This window comes from Choloepus didactylus, chromosome 2 (assembly GCF_015220235.1).
Source record: "Choloepus didactylus isolate mChoDid1 chromosome 2, mChoDid1.pri, whole genome shotgun sequence".
Taxonomy (NCBI): Eukaryota; Metazoa; Chordata; class Mammalia; order Pilosa; family Megalonychidae; genus Choloepus; species Choloepus didactylus.
This window is the reverse complement of record NC_051308.1, coordinates 63,934,831-63,952,468: the sequence shown is the minus strand read 5'-3', so window position 1 is coordinate 63,952,468 and position 17,638 is coordinate 63,934,831. Positions and strand designations below refer to the sequence as shown.

The 17,638-nt window shown below is 33.6% G+C and overlaps 1 protein-coding gene across 2 annotated transcripts in view; it reads left to right on the top strand.

Moving 5' to 3' along the window:
• CFHR5 (complement factor H related 5) overlaps positions 1-17,374 on the top strand; it is a 36,829-nt gene extending 19,455 nt beyond the window's left edge. For both annotated transcript variants that reach the window (XM_037825111.1, XM_037825110.1), the window contains 4 exons: positions 548-724; positions 9,925-10,107; positions 11,251-11,433; positions 16,405-17,374. In XM_037825111.1, the coding sequence (XP_037681039.1) occupies positions 548-724; positions 9,925-10,107; positions 11,251-11,433; positions 16,405-16,601 (740 nt within the window). In that variant the 3' untranslated portion in view covers positions 16,602-17,374. The remainder of the gene's footprint in view (positions 1-547; positions 725-9,924; positions 10,108-11,250; positions 11,434-16,404) is intronic.
• Positions 17,375-17,638: the final 264 nt, after the last annotated feature.

Sequence of the window (17,638 nt, the reverse complement as noted above, 5' to 3'; positions counted from 1 at the left end):
TTACTCGACTTGCTGAGTCAGGTCTTTGTTAAGTGCCTGAAATGTGGGATTCCAATTCAATTCCAAATTTAAGGGCCATTCAGATATGCCTGTCCTTACTAACACTATACTTTCTAGAGACTTACTCATGCATCACCTCTTTTATTTTTTTATTTAATTGTTTCAAATGTATTTATTTAACACAATTTAGTGGAAGGCAATCATGTGTCTGTACTTTTACAGCGTCTTTAAAATTGGGCTGACTGTAGTTCCTGCAGTCACAATTCCTGGGTCAGGTAAAACCATATTGTAATTCTATTTCCCAGAAGACTTTCTGACATTTTTTCTATTATCCAAAGATGGGATGCAGTGTTTTTTTATTTCCTTTTTCATTTTTTTAACACCACTGACCATTTTATGCAATAATATCAGAATAACCTTTTGTGATATTGCTTAACAGTGTCAAACATGATTTAATTATACTATTAATATTTTAGGTATTTTTTGAGGTAATTCCTTAGTTTCTGTTTAATATTCTTGTTGCTTGAATGTTTTCATTTTTTTATAGCAACAGACCAACTTAAGAGTTGTAAAGCTTCAAGGATTTATCCCAGAGTTGTGTTCAGATCACATCTGCATGTATTTCATCATAACACCACAACATATTATAGATGTTCTGGGAAAAACAAATACATGAAAACAGTCTGCATAAACGGTAAATGGGATCCTGAACCAGACTGCACAGGTAAACTTTTTGTTTATCCTGTTGTTTCTTTACCAGCAAAATTCTTTTGAAATTAGTATGTTTTTTAATTAAGTTATTTATTGTTACACATAATTTTTAAGCTAAAGGTAAAGTTAGAAACTCCTTATAATTCTGTCCCTAGAGCAAAATTTTCTTTTAAAACTCCTGGATTTCTAGCAAAGTTTACGGAATAAAGCCCTTTTAACTCTATTATATACAGTCTCTCAAAGAAAAATAAAAAAAAAGAGCTGTAAGAATAGAACAAAGCTGAATCTTCAATGACAGTAGAAACAAGGAAAACCCAAATTACCTACTACAAAGCATAAGTGACAGATATTGTCACTTCTGGACCAAAAGTAGAGAGCAGGTTGAGAACCAGAAATGGATCTGAGCAAAAAATCATTTCCCTAAAAATGTCTCACATTCCTCCAAGGCTTAGCTTCAAATCATTTAATTAGAATAAAATGATTATAAACAACAAACAATTATAAAGTGGAATACCATATTAGATTTAAATAAATGAGATATGGAGAAGACAGTATTTACAGAAGAATGACAATAAAAGTAGAGAAGATAGATTGCAGACTTCTCATCAGCAATACAGGAGGCCAAAGGAAAACAGAGTATCTGGCAAAAGCTTAGAGAAAGTAATTATAAACCAAGAATTCTAAGCATAACTATCATTCAATAATGAGTGCAAAATTTAAAAATGTTCAGACATAGAAAAGACTAAGGGAACATACCTCTCAAAGTCTTACTTTGAAAGAAATAATATAAAACATACATCAAGATGAAACATTAATTTGTAACAAGATTGTGATGTCAGAAATTCTGAGAAAGAAATAATAAAGTACATAGTTATATTTAAATAGGTATTGATTTCAAGAAGATAAGTTAACTATAATTCACTTAAAACAAGATGAAATTTTGAAAAAAAAATATTTCAATATAAGGGAATAGAAGGCTGTTCTGAAAGCTTAAAGAATTTTAAAATCTTCTGTGTTCACACAGAATGTTTACTTAATTGACCAGTTATTATTGTAACAAATTGAAGCTCTCACAAATTTCAAATGTTAAAGGCCAACAGATCACTTTCTATGACCATAAAGAAATAACACTTAAAATTAAAGATACAAAGTTATCTACTTCCCTACTCTTCCCTCATTTTGTTAAATAACTTACTTCTAAATAATCTAATGATGTAATGATTTAAAATACTAAGAACTATAATATAATTATAATAACACATAGTAAAACCAATGAGATCCAACTTAACCAACATTTAGAGTAACATTCATAGCCTTAAATGCATTTGGCGGGGACGGAGGGGGGGGTTGCAAAATTAAGTAGGATATATACACACACACATACATCTTATTTTACAAGCTAGGTAAGATGATGAAAAATCCAGATATGAGGGGGGAAAGGAAATAACAAAAGCAGAAGCAGAAGTGAATGAAATAGAATATATTAAATACTGCTTGAATACTGTTAAATGATGTTCCATTCAATAAAAACTATTAGTTTGAAAAAACAGACCTGTCTAATCAAGTCAAGTCTAAGCATTTCTGCATTTCTACAACTGTAAAGAACATGCAAATACAAATATGGGGGAAATTGTATAAGAATACTATCTTTAAAATGAAGACATTAAAAAGGTAATTGAAAGAGAAAATACCATGGGGCATTTGTGGATTCCTGAGAGTGCCATTTCTGGAGATCTCCCTTGTCATTTCCTTGACAAAGCTCCACGCTTCATGGATTTCTAAATTCCATTCCATCTAAATTCTAAATTCCATTCCTCCGTTGAGTGTTACCTCATTCCACCAGGTTGACCTCTTGGGTGGAGCCCATTTCTGGGGGGTGCAATTCCAGCCAAATAGGTGCATCCATGTGTAGGTATTTCACTAGACAGGTGTTAGTCAGGAACTATTCTGTGCACCACTAATTCCGTGGGAAAAGTGGTTTTCTGGAAGCTCCCACTTCAGCTTGGCTAAGTTGAATGGCAGTTCCTCCCCCCCTCCACCATGGTCTATAGCATTCAGATAACTCTTTTTAAGGAAATCCTCACTATTGCCCTCTCAAAACTCATTTCTTCCCCTTGTTATACTTATAATAGTAGTTTAATGCTGGAAGAACATGTTTTATAATCTCTTGGCATATTTTTATAGATTGTTTAGCATTTCACTTTAAATATTGGAATAATTGAATTTGAGGGGACCAGGCAAAGAACAAGAAAATTCTTATTTTAATGCTCTGTTTTGTATATATGGACATAACTGGTTCTCAATGTATAATATTTCATAAAAAAGCAAGTTGATGCATGATAAACTACAGTATAGCACTTATGTAAACTAAAAAAATAAATTCACAGACACTAAAAATATATTATTCATGGATACCATGTATGCATTTAAAAGGAGAAAATAAGAACTGCAATTACATATAGGTAATAGGGTAGCAGGAAATAATGAGACTAGGTATGCCATAAGAGAAACTTTATTTTGGCTATAAAATTTAGTTTTCCTTTAAAAAATAAAGCAAAAGATGATGTCATCCACACCCTAACAGCAAGAAAAATAAAGATAAATACAGAATCACGGGCTTTTACAAATTCCATCAAAAAGCTAAAGATAGGAAGAAAATTAATAAACGACATTTCAGAAAGCAATATCTGTCCAAGGGGAAAAGAGAGTCTCATGGCTGCTTTCACCCTTCTTGGAACAGTGGTCGGATGAGGAAGCTACCAGAAACATGGATATAAAGACAAAAGTGGAAATCTTTACAAACTTTTGAAGGTCATATGAGGGCTGATTTGTTGGATTTTCTAAGAGCTACCATTGCAGTGACTTTTGAAGGAAACACTATTAATACACAAAAATCAGTTTTATTTCCTTATACTAACAACAAAAAATTGGCAGAAGAATTTTTAAAATAAATATCATTTGCAGAATATGGACTGCTGAGAAATAAATTTGACAAAAGATATGCAAGCCCTCTCAGAAAATGACAAAATATTATGGAGAGAAATTATAGAGGACTAAAAGAAATCAAGGATGTCACATGTTAATATATTACTAGACTTAATATTTTGAATTTGTTATTTCTTCCCAAACTTATGTGCATTCAATGCCATCCCAATCAAAACCGCAGCAGACTTTTTATAGAAACTGCTTCTAAGTTTTACTGAAAGTGCAAAGGACCTAGAATAGCAAAGCTAATGTAGAAAAATAATAACAAAGCTAGAGGAATTACATCACCTGATTTTAAAGCTATATAAAGCTACAATTATCATGACAGTGTGGTATTAGTTAAGGTTAAACAAGTAATCACTGAAAAAAATTATATAGTCCAAAAACACACTCTCACATATAAATTCAAATGGGATTTGACAAAGACAAATAAATGAATTTGCAGCAATTGGATATCAATTTAAAAAAACTATATCCTTATCTCACACTGTATGCAAAAATTAATTTTATGTGGAGCATATATCTAAGGTGAAAAATAACAAAACTTCTAGAAGACATAGGAAAATATTTTTATGACCTTGGGAGATTAGTTGCATAGATGGGATGAATAAATATTGCTATTAAAAAGCAGTAATCATAAAATTAAAATTGGTAAAATTTACTTCACTAAAATTAAGAACTTTTGTTCAACAAAAGACATTAATACAGTGAAAAGGCAAGCCATCAACAGGGAAAAGATATTTGCAAAACATGTATCGGTCAAAGGACTCTTACTTTGAATATATAGAGTACCATTAAACCTTTAAATCAATATGAAAAGACAAACATGCCAATTTAAAATGTGCAAAAGACTTGAACAGGTACTTTTTAAAAAGGTCATTCAAATGCTCAATATGAAAATATGTGTGTTACACTTTAACAAAAAGTAAAACAATAAAAAGCAAATTAAAATCAACAGAATAAGGAAAAAAAAAGAAAATTGTTAGGTATTTCATCAACAGATTTCAAGTTATCCTCCAATATGAAATGGAAAAATGAAAGGAAATCAATATTTTTAAAAATTAATTAAAAACTAAAATAGTTTAAAACTATATTTTAAAATAGTCTAAAATAGTTAAAGCTATATTTTATAAAACTAAAATATATATTGGAACATATATAATATATATGGAAGGTACTCAAAGGAGATGTGCCATGCATATAATTAGATTTTTGAAAATAAGAATAAAAATATTCAGTTATAATAAAAACACTCTCCCAAAATGAGGACTCATAATTGTGCACTGAAAGGATACATTGCAGATCCCCCAAAATAATAATAAAATGATCAAGTATAAAAAATATTCTGGTGAAGATTGAACCTCATACATAAAGAGATAAATTAATTGATGTATAGGTAAAAAAATAAAACAAGATCAGAATAAAGACTTCGTAGCAGTAGTCAATAAAAAAATATCTCTTAGAAGATAGTATATGCTAAAATATTCTAAAGAAATGAAAATGTGAGTCAAGATTTTGATACCCAAATACAGTCTACTTTAAAGTACAAAAGCAAAACCCATTCATATGTATGAAAGTGTGCTGGGACTATAGCAACCATAAGCTCTTCAAAAGAAAAAACTAACTCCAAATTAAATCCATCCAAATGATGAATGAAAATAAACTTTATTTGTATTTTACTATGTTTCTTATATTTTGTTGTTGTTTTTATTACACAAGTTTCTTTTTCTTTTTTGAATAATTAGCCTTATTTTAAGAGCAGCTTAGGTTTACAGAAAAATTGCATGGAAATTGCAGAGTTCCCGTATACTCACACACACACACACCTAGTCCCTTATTATTAACAGCTTGTATTACTGTGCTGCATTAGTTTACAATTGATAAACCAATATTGGAACACCTTTCATTATTAGTAACTAAAATCTAGAGTTTACATTAGGGTTTTTCTCTTTGTGTGGTGCAGTTCTAAGAGTTTTGACAAATGCATAATGTTACATATCCACCATTACAACATCATGCAGAATAGTATCACTGCCTAAAAAATGTACTATACCTAATCACCCCTTCTCCCATCTCACCTCTGAAACCTATGGCAACTTTCTATTGTCTCTATAGTTTTGCCTTTTCCAGGAGGTTACATAGTTGAAATTACACAGCATGTAGCTTTTTCAGACTGGTATCTTTCACTTAGCAATATGCATTTAAGGTTCCTCCACCTCTTTTCATGCCTTGATAGCTCATTTATTTTTATCGCTGAATGATATTCCACTGAATGGATGCATCACAGTTTGCTTATCCATTCACCTATTTAGTGCATCTGGGATGCTTCCTGTTTGAGTGATTATGACTTAACACTATTATAAATAATCATGTGTAGGTTTTTGTGCGGACATAAATTTTCAACTTCTTTGAGTAAAGACTTAGGAGCACAATTGCTGGATCATAAGCTATGTTTAACTTAGTAAAACATTGTCAAACTGTCTCTCAAAATGGCTATACCATTTTGCATTCTCATCAGCAATGCATTAGAGCTCCTGTTTTTCCACATCCTTGATGGTATTTGGCATTTGGATTTTAGCCATTTTAATAGCTGTGTAGTGGTATCCCAGTGTTATTTTAATTTGCAATTCCCTAATGATACATGATATGGAACATCTTTTCATATATTTATTTGCCATATGTATATCTTCAATTGTGAGGTGTTTGTTCAGCTCTTTTGCCCATTTGTAAAAATTGGATTGATTGTTTTTGTATTACTGAGTTTTAAGAGTTCTTCGTATATTTGGATGCAAGACATTTGTAAGATAAGTGCTTTGCGAACATTTCTCTGAGTCTGTGGCTTTTCTTTTTGTTTTCTTAACAGTGTCCTTCACAGAGCAGACTTTTTAAAATTTTAATGAAGTCCAACTTGTCAGTTTTTCATGGGTTGTGCATTGTTGCTTCTATTATGTAATAAGTATGAATGATTTTTATAAAGACATAGCTTTTCTAAGTTTTAAAATATACTTTTATTAATTTTTCTTATTTTGAAGATAAAATATATTTAGGAAAAAACTGTCACATTCATAAGAGTAAAGAAAGACAAAAGTAAACATGTTCATTACCACTCAGTATTTTGCTTTCAGACTGAATTTTCTTTAAGTTTATAATTTGTAGGTTTTATTTATTTTTAAAATAGTTGTAATCATTTTTAACTCTATGAATTGCTACACAAACTCAGATAAAAAGAATCACCCACTTTACTATATTATCAGAAAATTAATCTTCTCCCACTGAAAGAACTTGATTGAATAAACAGGTACAGAGGGAACCAGGGGATGTGATCCACATACCACCACCATTGTTTATCACTTGCATTTGATGAATCTGTTAAAAAAAAAAAAAATTCCCTGCCCAGGCTAAGAGATGAGGTTTATATACTGTTGCACAATATCCTTGCTGATTACAGTTCTATCCCAATTTGAAATAATTGGCCAAGACTTGGCATCTGAAATTACAGCCCTTTGTGTTAGTTCCTATATCTCTCCACTGTCCTCTACCTCTGCCGGGTCGAGATTCATCCTTACTACACAGATGTGAGAAAAGAGCTCTCTCCTCCACTGACCCTTAAGGCTGAGATGAGGTCAAGATCCCCTTCCCCCTTTCTTCCTCTCCAAGAAAGATTTGAGTCCCCTTTCCGAACACTATTCTTTGGTCAGGTCCTTCATGTTGGCAGCATCTACACAAAATCTTGGAGAAAAGAGATGGGATTATTGATCCACTGCTGCCTAGGAAATCCAGGGGTTTTTGTATAAGTATAGCCACTTCCTGACAGCCCCATTTTGTTTTCTACCCTACCCATACCATTTATCCCCATTTGAGGAAAAAGATAGTCTCTGCAAAATGACAAAAACAAAATATCTTGCCACTGTCATTCCCCAAGGATGCCTTACATTTGCCTAAGAGAGCCACTCAAGTGACTCCTGAAGAAAAAATATTTACCTATACAGAGGCACAGCAGATTTTTTTGAAAAGTTCTGCCTCAATGGTGCCTCATTATTAACTCTATTATATTACATACATTAATATCTATTCTTCATTGTTGGCAACTAGAATCTAATATGTTTTCATAATATGTAATGCTGTTCCATTCCTTCACTGTTGGTTGTCAACATTATGAAATATTGTAAAAGTTACATGAGCATATTTCTTAATAGCAGTATTTACAATCCTCCCAAAATTCAATATAAACTGGATGAAAAATTATAAAACATGATTAATTGGACCAAATTGATTTTCAAAAAAGTTGTACATGTAATTAACAAAATTATATTCCCAGAGTGAGGTATAAAAATAAGGAGGAAGAGGAATATATTGCAAGTTGAAAGAAGATCCTAATGTAATTTTGAGAAGCTATAGAGTATGGTAGCCTAGAAAATAGGTAAGGACATAATCGGTGATAAACATTTGTCACATAAATTGTCAGGCTCGTTCTTGAGGAACACAATTTTAAGTTCCTCCTTTTACAAATCGGAAATTCAAGCTTCAAGAAGTTTACTTGGTCAAAATCAAGATTGGAACGTGTCTTTAAATTTCTGTATCAATGCTGTTTGAATTAGACTGTGTCTACACCAGGCTGAAATTTTCTAAAGACGATGACATAATTCTTTAAGGAAAGTGAGTTGGGAAAGTGAGCTCATTATGCATCATTTTTCTTTACCTGAAATCTAAAAGCACTGATAATGATGTAATATTTGAACATGCAACTTGGTTAGTTGGGATTTCATTTACAAATATTTTATCAATAGCAGTATTTTTATATTTGAGGTTGTAGACAACTTCATCTTCCCCATATCCATTTACTGCACTTCTAGGAGACTGACAGCAGGCAGGGGATTGCTGATTTCCAAAACTAGCAGCATAGCCCCTGCTTCACATGCAGAAGTCTTGATGATACCAAACAAGTGTTCAAACCTGTGACAATGTATTTATATTAAAATATTTGAATAAGTTAACAGAATTTAATTAATGATACTACAAAATACCTAAACAAAGAGGAATTGAGACATCTAAGTGGGAAAGCATTCACACAATAAAAATATAGTACACCATTCCATCTATTCTAGTGAATGTGGCGGACATCCTCTTTTCACTTGCTCCCAGCAGCTTTCTCAAGCCTTTGGGTTGACCTTTGTTGGTCTAAAATGTACAATAGTAACAATAACATTAGCCTAACCTTTCCCTTCTTTTGCGGAGTTACTTATTAAACCAAGGCAGATTATAACAGACTGGTCCTGTTAAAGATAGTGATACAACTGAAATTAAATTCTTTCATTTCACTTTTTCTTAAACCAGTAAATAAGCATGGAAAGGCATATACAACATAAGGAAACACACTGAGTGGGTCCAGTTCCTAGATACCTCTCTATTTTTCATTTTTATTTGGAAGCTTTCTATTAGAGAATGCTACTTTGTCTTTCTTCCATTGAAAAGTAAAAAACAACCCAAAGTAAACTTCAGGCTTCAGAAAATAGGAGTACTTTGGCTTATTTTATATAGGTCTTAGGTTCTATTCAGGGAATTTATTTTAAATTTACCACAAATGATCTTATCTCTTTAAATGTAGTTGAACCATAAGTGATCCTCATTCTTCTGTCTTTGTTGTAAAAGAAAATAGAATAATTTCAAAAACATTATCTATCACTTTCTACGTAACAATTTTGCAGAAAAGTGACAGTAAACAGCAGCCCCCACTTCGAACAAAATAGCTGAGGGAGAACCCTGTAGGAAGCCTAAGCTTAGATCAGGAGGTGAATCTGAAGCTCAGATAATGATTCTTTAAAAAAAACCGTTCTCTAAGAGCAAAGTAACAAAAGGGAAGTGGATCCCTAGTCCAAGAGAGCAGTCTGATTTTAGCCATCACCAGTCATTGCCACCTTTAGAAGAAAATGCAAATCATGAAAATCTCTAATTTAGAAAAATTAGAAGGATTTATGTGTATATTATGCAAGAATGCTGGCATAAATAATCTATAGGAGATAGAAGGGGGCACCTGAGAGATTATAAACTAACGATGATAATACAAAAGTGCTTGGTGAACCGAAAACTATATTAATGTAAAGTACATGTATTATTATAGCATCAAATATGTATTGTTGTTGAATGTTCCATTGCACTGAAATAGTACTCTGTTAAGCTGTTTTTCCTTAGCTTTTACTAATTAAATAATTTAATTCCAATATTTTGTAGAAAAGGGAAAACAACCTTGCCCACCTCCACCTCAGATACCTAATGCTCAGAATATGATAACCACAGTGAATTATCAGGATGGAGAAAAAGTAACTGTTCTCTGTAAAGAAAATTATCTACTTCGAGATGCAAAAGAAATTGTGTGTAAAAATGGACGATGGCAGTCATTACCTCGCTGTACTGGTTGGTAGTTTATTTCTAAAGTTTTAAAGTTTATTTCTAAATAATGTCATTAAAAAGAGGTTAATAATCTTCTTTGCTTTATCTATAAAAGACAGGAAAAGGAAGTTATGACAGAACTATTATACTATATCCTGAGGTATTAAATTGCTACGCAGGCACACAATTCCATCACTCTTTGTACACTGTTCTCTGAGAGATATCTCCAACAGTGATCATAGAAGAAACAAGTTTTGGATCTCTTTGGGATATCCAAGTCTATTAAATATATATTTTAGGCATCCAGATTGATACGTGGAATGGGCAGTTGGGGGTTCAGGACTAGGATAAAAATTTGGGAGCTGCCAGGATATAAACAATAGTAAAATCTAAGGGACTGATGGAATCACAGAGAGAGTTCAAATGGCTAATAAGAGAGGAGGTCAGAAGACTTGAGCCTTGGAGATCCTCAGTCATTAGAGATCTGGTCAGTGAGGAAGAGTAAGGCTAGTAGGAGAAAAACCAAGGAAGGCTGCTGACTATGATATGATTTGGAGTTTAAAAAAGGAAATGCAGAGCAGAATATCTCTAATACCCTTTCATAAAAACTAAAAGTTTAGGTACATTCTATTTGCAAAAAAAAATAACAGTTGTCCTGGAGAATGGAAAGGGGAACCTAGTTATTTAATTTTGCCTTTCTTCATGACTGTAGGGAGAAGGCAAGAGGTTTACTCACATGTCTGCTTTAAATAAAAACTATTCTTACTACTTGTGCACCCAGGTTTTCATGTGTATTTTACTTCAGGGTGAAAGGAGAAGCTATCGTTTTTTTTTTTTTTTTTAAATCAGGTTATATTATATAAATTATACAAGGAGTTATTTGGGTTCTCAGATATATAATACATTGCAGATATATTTGGGCTCTTGGATATCATATAATGTATTGCAGATATATGGTGGCTTAATTTATATTATTTCATACTAAATGACATATTGATTTTCTTTCAACAAAGAAAATGCTATTTATCAGAGTTATAAGTCACTGAGGACCCCTCCCACCCATTACCAATGAAAATATCACTGCATTCCCAGTGTCAGTGTATTGTATTGTTTTAATTTACCCATGCGTTGATTTGCTCCCTCAAGAAATCAAATGTCATTTTTCAGATTATACAGAAAGTTGTGGACCCCCTCCGTCTATTAGCAATGGCGATATTACTTCCTTCCAACTGAAGGAATATCCTCCAGGATCAACCGTCGAGTACCGTTGCCAGTCCTTCTATGAACCCCAGGGGTCCACACAGGTAACATGCAGAAAAGGACAGTGGTCAGAACCACCACGATGCATAGGTGAGTTTTGAGTGTTCTCCCAGAGTCTAAGAGTTGATGTTTATGGTATAATTTTTATGGACTCATTTTGTAGGATGATCTTTACCTAACTAAATATCATTCAGCCAGAAACTTTTCTACTGAATAAAAATATGTAAGGAAAAATGTCTGAAAAATCTGCCATAAACCAAGTGGAAAGAAGTTTCTCTAAGAAACATAAATAACTTTTTAAGAGGCCTAAATATGCTAAAAAGTAATATGAATATCCATAAATAATAACCAAAATTATTTAGCCATGAGACTGTATTCTTACATTTTAAAATATCTTCTCACTGTAAATATCCACCTGAGGGTTTTTCACAGAGACTCTTGCTTAGAAAGGTGTCACCTACCAGTATGTAAGGTTCTACTTGTAAACCTGAGAGCTTATCCTTGTAGAACTCTAAGCTGACTGCTACTGGCATGGCCTTTTACTTGCCTGCTGCCAGGATGTCTAGCAATGAGTCAAGTTGGCAGAGCCTGTCTCCACTATCCCTTCTTTTTATCCTGTCATCTGCCTACACACAAGACACCAAAACATATATTCAGTCTCTCCAAAACCATGTGAACCTCATGGCATTAGAAAAATGAGTGCAGTCAAAAATTTATGAAAATTTGGAAAGTTACATTCAAGGTTTAATAGGAGCTTATTTTAGTGATAGCACAAACCGAAAACAAGAAAATACAAATATATATATATATATATATATATAGGTCTCAGTGATATGGCAACAATAGCAAAACATGAACAGTGTCTGGCACCAGCTTATTCCAATGTAAGAGGAGGGAAAAACAAGACTGCCATTCAAAACAAAACAGTCCCTTCGGGTTTCTGTTTCCTGAAGGGACCACGTGTGAATGAGGACCTGTTCCTTCAGTAGTTCTCAGTACTGATAACCCCTCTGTCCACAGGGCTGGACCAGCAGCTCCTTGACAGCTTTGGGATCTGTCACTCAGTCTGTGCCTCCTTCTCTCACCTTCTGTAGTGACTAATGATTCCAGACTACTGTTATCTACATTACGCCCTAAGCTAGTCTCTTTCTTGTGGGAACTGTACTAAGAAAGTAGTGAGTCAGAATAAGGCCACAGTGTCATCTGAATGGTTTCATATAGAATGAAGAAGAGCTAAGCTTCAAAGGTGACTTCTAGGATTTAACTTGGAGTGACAATTATAGGAAGATGCCTTTGTCTACCATGTTAAATACAGCAGAGTTTTAGATGGTTCAAGAATTAAGGAGAAATTATCATTGACAGAGGCTATAAAATAATTTTTCAGGGAAAAGGTAAGAAAGAAATTGTAACCTAAAAATATGAATGCCATATTCACGAGCAGAGTATGCGTGAAGGACATTCTAGCAAAGAGAAGCAATAATATGAGTAAAAAAACAAGACATAATTATCTACACTATCAAGGAACAATGATCTTAAAATTTTCTATGGAATAGAAGATTCCAGAAAGACAGCTATAGATTTAAAAAAATTCCCAAAGACAGACATAGATTTCTTTGGCTAGTTCACAGTTATTGAATATAGTAGGATGTCAAGTTTTTTGATAGCTTTTTTGAAGTAGTGTTTTAAAAGGCTCTGTCAGCTAAGAAAATGTGGTTGTGTTGGAATGAGAAAAGAAAAAATTGGGGGAGATTGTATAAGGTCTTTCTAGAGACTCTTAGGGCCTTAACTAGTAAGAAAGAAATTTTGGACCAAAAGACAGAACAAAAAGTTAAAGATAACTTCAAGATTCCTCAAAAAGTTATGGGGGAAAATGTAAGAATTCTGACAAATCGATAAAAGTCCAGTAGAAAAATATGTAAATTACCTGAACAGAAAAAGAAAAATATACGGCAAACATAAAAATTCTTATCTACACCAAAGTACAATTTCAAGTAAGTGGCAATGTTCATCTAGGAGACAGGCAAAGAAAAAAAATTACAATAAAAGAGTTGGCAACTTTTTTTAAGGGGAAACTTCAATGAAGGAGAAGATGGTAGCTTTTAATTTATAAATCAAAGACTTGGGGGCATATCATGGTCTCAGAAGATAGTTTTGCATGCCAAGGGAGTTTACCACATGTAAAGAAAATACCTTTTTGGCTGGGTGGGGCTTTAGGATGTGTTGCAGTACTAACTACAACCACTAGATGGAGGAAAAGACAAATTCGAGTCTGAGAGTCCACTTCTGCAAGGTCTACTGCTGTTCCGCAGGCCCTGAGTCCAGCTCACCTTTCTACACCTCTCTATGGCATGAGAATAAACCTTCCATGGCCAGATCACTCATTGGCACTGCACTTAGGACTTCTGAAATGAAGCATTCAACCACAACTTTATATTCCCCAAAAGCCTTCCCTGCTGTAGGAACAACCCCATAATGCCTTCAGGATGGGCAATGTCATCTAAGGAAGCCTACCTCTCTTTCTTCACTAGCTATTAACAACTTTTCAAGCATAAGAATTCCTGATAATCCCAAGAAAACTTTCTTTTCTTGGATTTCTTGGTAACTTCATACCTAAGTTAAAATTTATATTCAAATTTGCTTTGTTCCATGAGGCACATGAAACAATCTTCTACAAAGGGTTTGGAAAAGAAGATGACAATGAGTAATGGCCCTCTCAGAATTTACTGGCATCTCATCCAAGGGTGGGAGGGCATGGTGGATCTTCTGGCTACCTCTCAAGCTTTGTTTCGCCATCTCACCTCTTGGGCTGACCCTTCTATCCGGAGGCCCTTCTGTTCCTCCAGCCTTCTCACATTGTTTCTAAATCCAGATGGCAATCAGTGTCAGTGCTCTCTGAGAGGGCTACAGGTTTGGGTATTTGAGAAGGTATTTGTAGACCTGTTGAATCAGCCACCCCAGTAGAGAGATTCCTTTTAATTCTAAGTTTTCCAAAGATAGCAGGGTCATAGCAATCCTGAAAATGGGTTTTTCTTCAAAGTCCAACCATCTTTGGCATTTTTCTTCATAACGACACCCAGAGAGACATGCTGTGCTCCAAAGGCCTGACTCCCAAGCCTGGACTTTTGCTCACCTCAAGAAGCCCTTCCTGACGGGGTGGGCATTTCCCGACTTTGGTCTTGCCCCAAGTTTACTGGGCATTCTCCCCTGGAAAATTCCAGCTTGAGTCCCGGTTATACTCATGCTGGACAGCCAGCATTCATTTTAAGTTCTCCTTTGGAAAATGGTGTGTGGAGGTTCAGTTCTGTGTTTGGTGAATATGGACAGACAGTGAATCTCCCTGTTTCCGTGGTAGCTGTAAGCAGCTCTGGAACATGAAGAGCTGTTTGGTTTAAACCATGAAGAAAATCGTGTTTTGAGTTTAGCAGAGATTTAAAAAAAAAAAAAAATCAAGTGACTGTTAATGTAAACCTGGTTATTAAAATAACTATAATTTTAAAAAAAAGGATTGGCAAGCATGTGGGGAGTTGGGCATTATCAAACGATCTTGTTGAAATTATAAATTGTTCCAAATTCTTTGAAACACAACTGAGAAATAATCCTCAAAACTTTAAAGACACACATCCTTTGACCTAACAGTTTTTATTTCTGGAAAATTAACTGATACATGCACTCTTATGAGGGCTAAAATGTACACGTACAATGATATTCATTTCCTCATTGTTTCTAGCAATAAGAAATGAAAACTACCTAAATTTCTATCAACAATCTTATGAGGTGGGTATTATTACCACCTGTCTACAGATGAAAAAAACCGAGGTACAAAGAGCCTGAGCATTTTGTTCAAGTTACACAGCAAGCATTTGGTGGAGCTAGGATTCAGACATAGGGGATCTGGCTCCAAATATCATGTACTTAAGCATGATGCTGTGTGACCAGTCATTTCCATGGAAAAGTCAGAGAGAAAGAAGGTTAACCTCATCTTGACACTTCAGGGACCAGTCCTTCTATTAGTTATCTGGAAAATATGTAGTGAATAGCTTAGGATCTCCTGGACATGGATAAATCCAAGTAGAACAAAAAGTTCCTTATGGTTGCCACTTTCTAGGATGGCTCCTTAAGTTAAACTCTGGGTTTGTTCCAGCATCTTCTGAATAATCTCTATTTCAAAGATTAGAATAGAAGAGAATATGCTACTTAGTAGTGCCAAAGTGTGTTATTTACTCAGGGGAATGCTATTTCTCAATTTTAAAAATACCAAATTGAAGAAAGAATGAGTAGAGTCAATGATCAGTGGGGAAGAGTCAGTGGTCAGTGGGGGAAGGTAACACTGCTTTTCTACAGAAGTAAAAGTTTCACAAAAGTTAAGTCCCATAGATGATTATTCTGTGAATAAGGAGATCTGAATAAGCAACATAAAATCTGGTAGAGTTTTTGTTGTCATTGATAAATAGTTATAGTCAAGTATATGCTGAGGTGCATATTCAGAGATGATTTTTTTTTTGGTATATTAATCTTCCACAGCTCACTTTCCATACTACATGCCTGACAGAAAGAAATGAACAGATTCTTACTGTAAGAGTAAATAAGATATTGATACAGTCCAAGTATTTGGGCTATGCATGTTGTAGAAACTGTTAGTATAAAAGAGAATCCTGAGTTGGTAAAGGAAGGTGAATAACAGTGAACAAAATAGAGCATTTTAATTTAACCCCAGTTGGCATGTGGTTTTTAGGCAAGTAAAATACAGCAATTAGGTGTGCAGGGTGTAAAGTGAGAGTACAAAGATCCATGTTCTGGCCAAAAATATTCACTAAATGTGTGACATTAGGGAGATCATCCAACCTATCAGTGCTTAATTTCCTCAAATGTAGCCCAGGAAAATAATGCATGGTGTTTAAACATGATCCATATAAACTACTGAGAACACTACCTGGCAAAACTCAACAAATCTTAGCTATTAATATTCTTCCAGCATTTTCACTCTAAAATATTCTTAAATACAATTTGATAATTCTGTAAAAGATAAAATATACATGATTAATTATTTTATTTTTCTTTCAGATGCATGTATAATATCTGAAGAAACCATGAACAAAAATAACATACAGTTAAAATGGAAAAAGGACAAAAAGCTCTATGTAAAAACAGGAGATATTGTTGAATTTGATTGTCAACAGGCATATAAAGCAAAGACACCAAGTCAATCATTTCAAGCAATCTGTCAGGAAGGGGAAATTGAATATCCCAGATGTGAGTAAAACAAGCACAGTTTCTCTGAATGTATTCTTAAAAAGTAATCATAGATGTGTCCAAAAAGTATCATTTATTTCATCAATACTAGAATTATTATCCTTATTCTTTCAAGTGCTGTTTAACTATTGCATTTAGTTACTCTGAATTTGCAGTGGCTCAGAAATTTATAGCTGAGAGAACATTTCACTTATCAGAAGACTGTATTACACCATGGGAAATCAGGATAATGGGTCTTCTATTCGTAAAATAGCCACAGAAAGAGATTTCTTTGTACTTTTCTTCAGCACTTAATTCCATCTAACCTCTGTTAACTGTCTAAATATCATAACTTCAAGGCTTTCTGAGTCTACTTTATTTCAGAGGAAATGGAAATGTCTCTATCTTCATGTTATTATCACTTCATAAACACAGGAAAACTGTCTCCACTTATGCTTATTACAATCATTAATAAATATACACCCTCTAATGTGACCCTAGCTTATCCACAAATTCTAAATACTTCAACAAAGATTAAAAACACCATCTTCTACAATTGAGTAGATGTCTTTGAAATGTGCACAAATCCCAATCAGTTGGAGGTGATACATATATACATACAAACTATGACTATAGTTATAAGTGAAAATGATTGGGTTACAATTACATACATAGAATTTTCAAGATAAGCATAAATGGTTATAGAAGAAAGATTGGGAGGAAATACAAAACAATGACTCGAGTATTTTTGTGTGGTTTGGGTTAATAGGCCTAAAAAATTAAAATAGAATATTTGAAAATACTTAGAGTTTCCTACATTTTAAACTTTTCATTTTGAATATTTAGTACTTTCAGATTCATGAGAGTTATCAAAAAACTCCAATTAAAGAGCAAAGCAATATAAGATGAGAGTTTAAAGACACTTTTGGTAATGTTGCTGATTTCATCAGAACAACTCCATTATTTTTTGATATCTATAGTTTGGGGAATTGCTTCATAAGAAGTTTTAGAACACTTTGGATGTTCCTATATTTAAGACAGGATTTCTTAATTAAAATATTTCTCA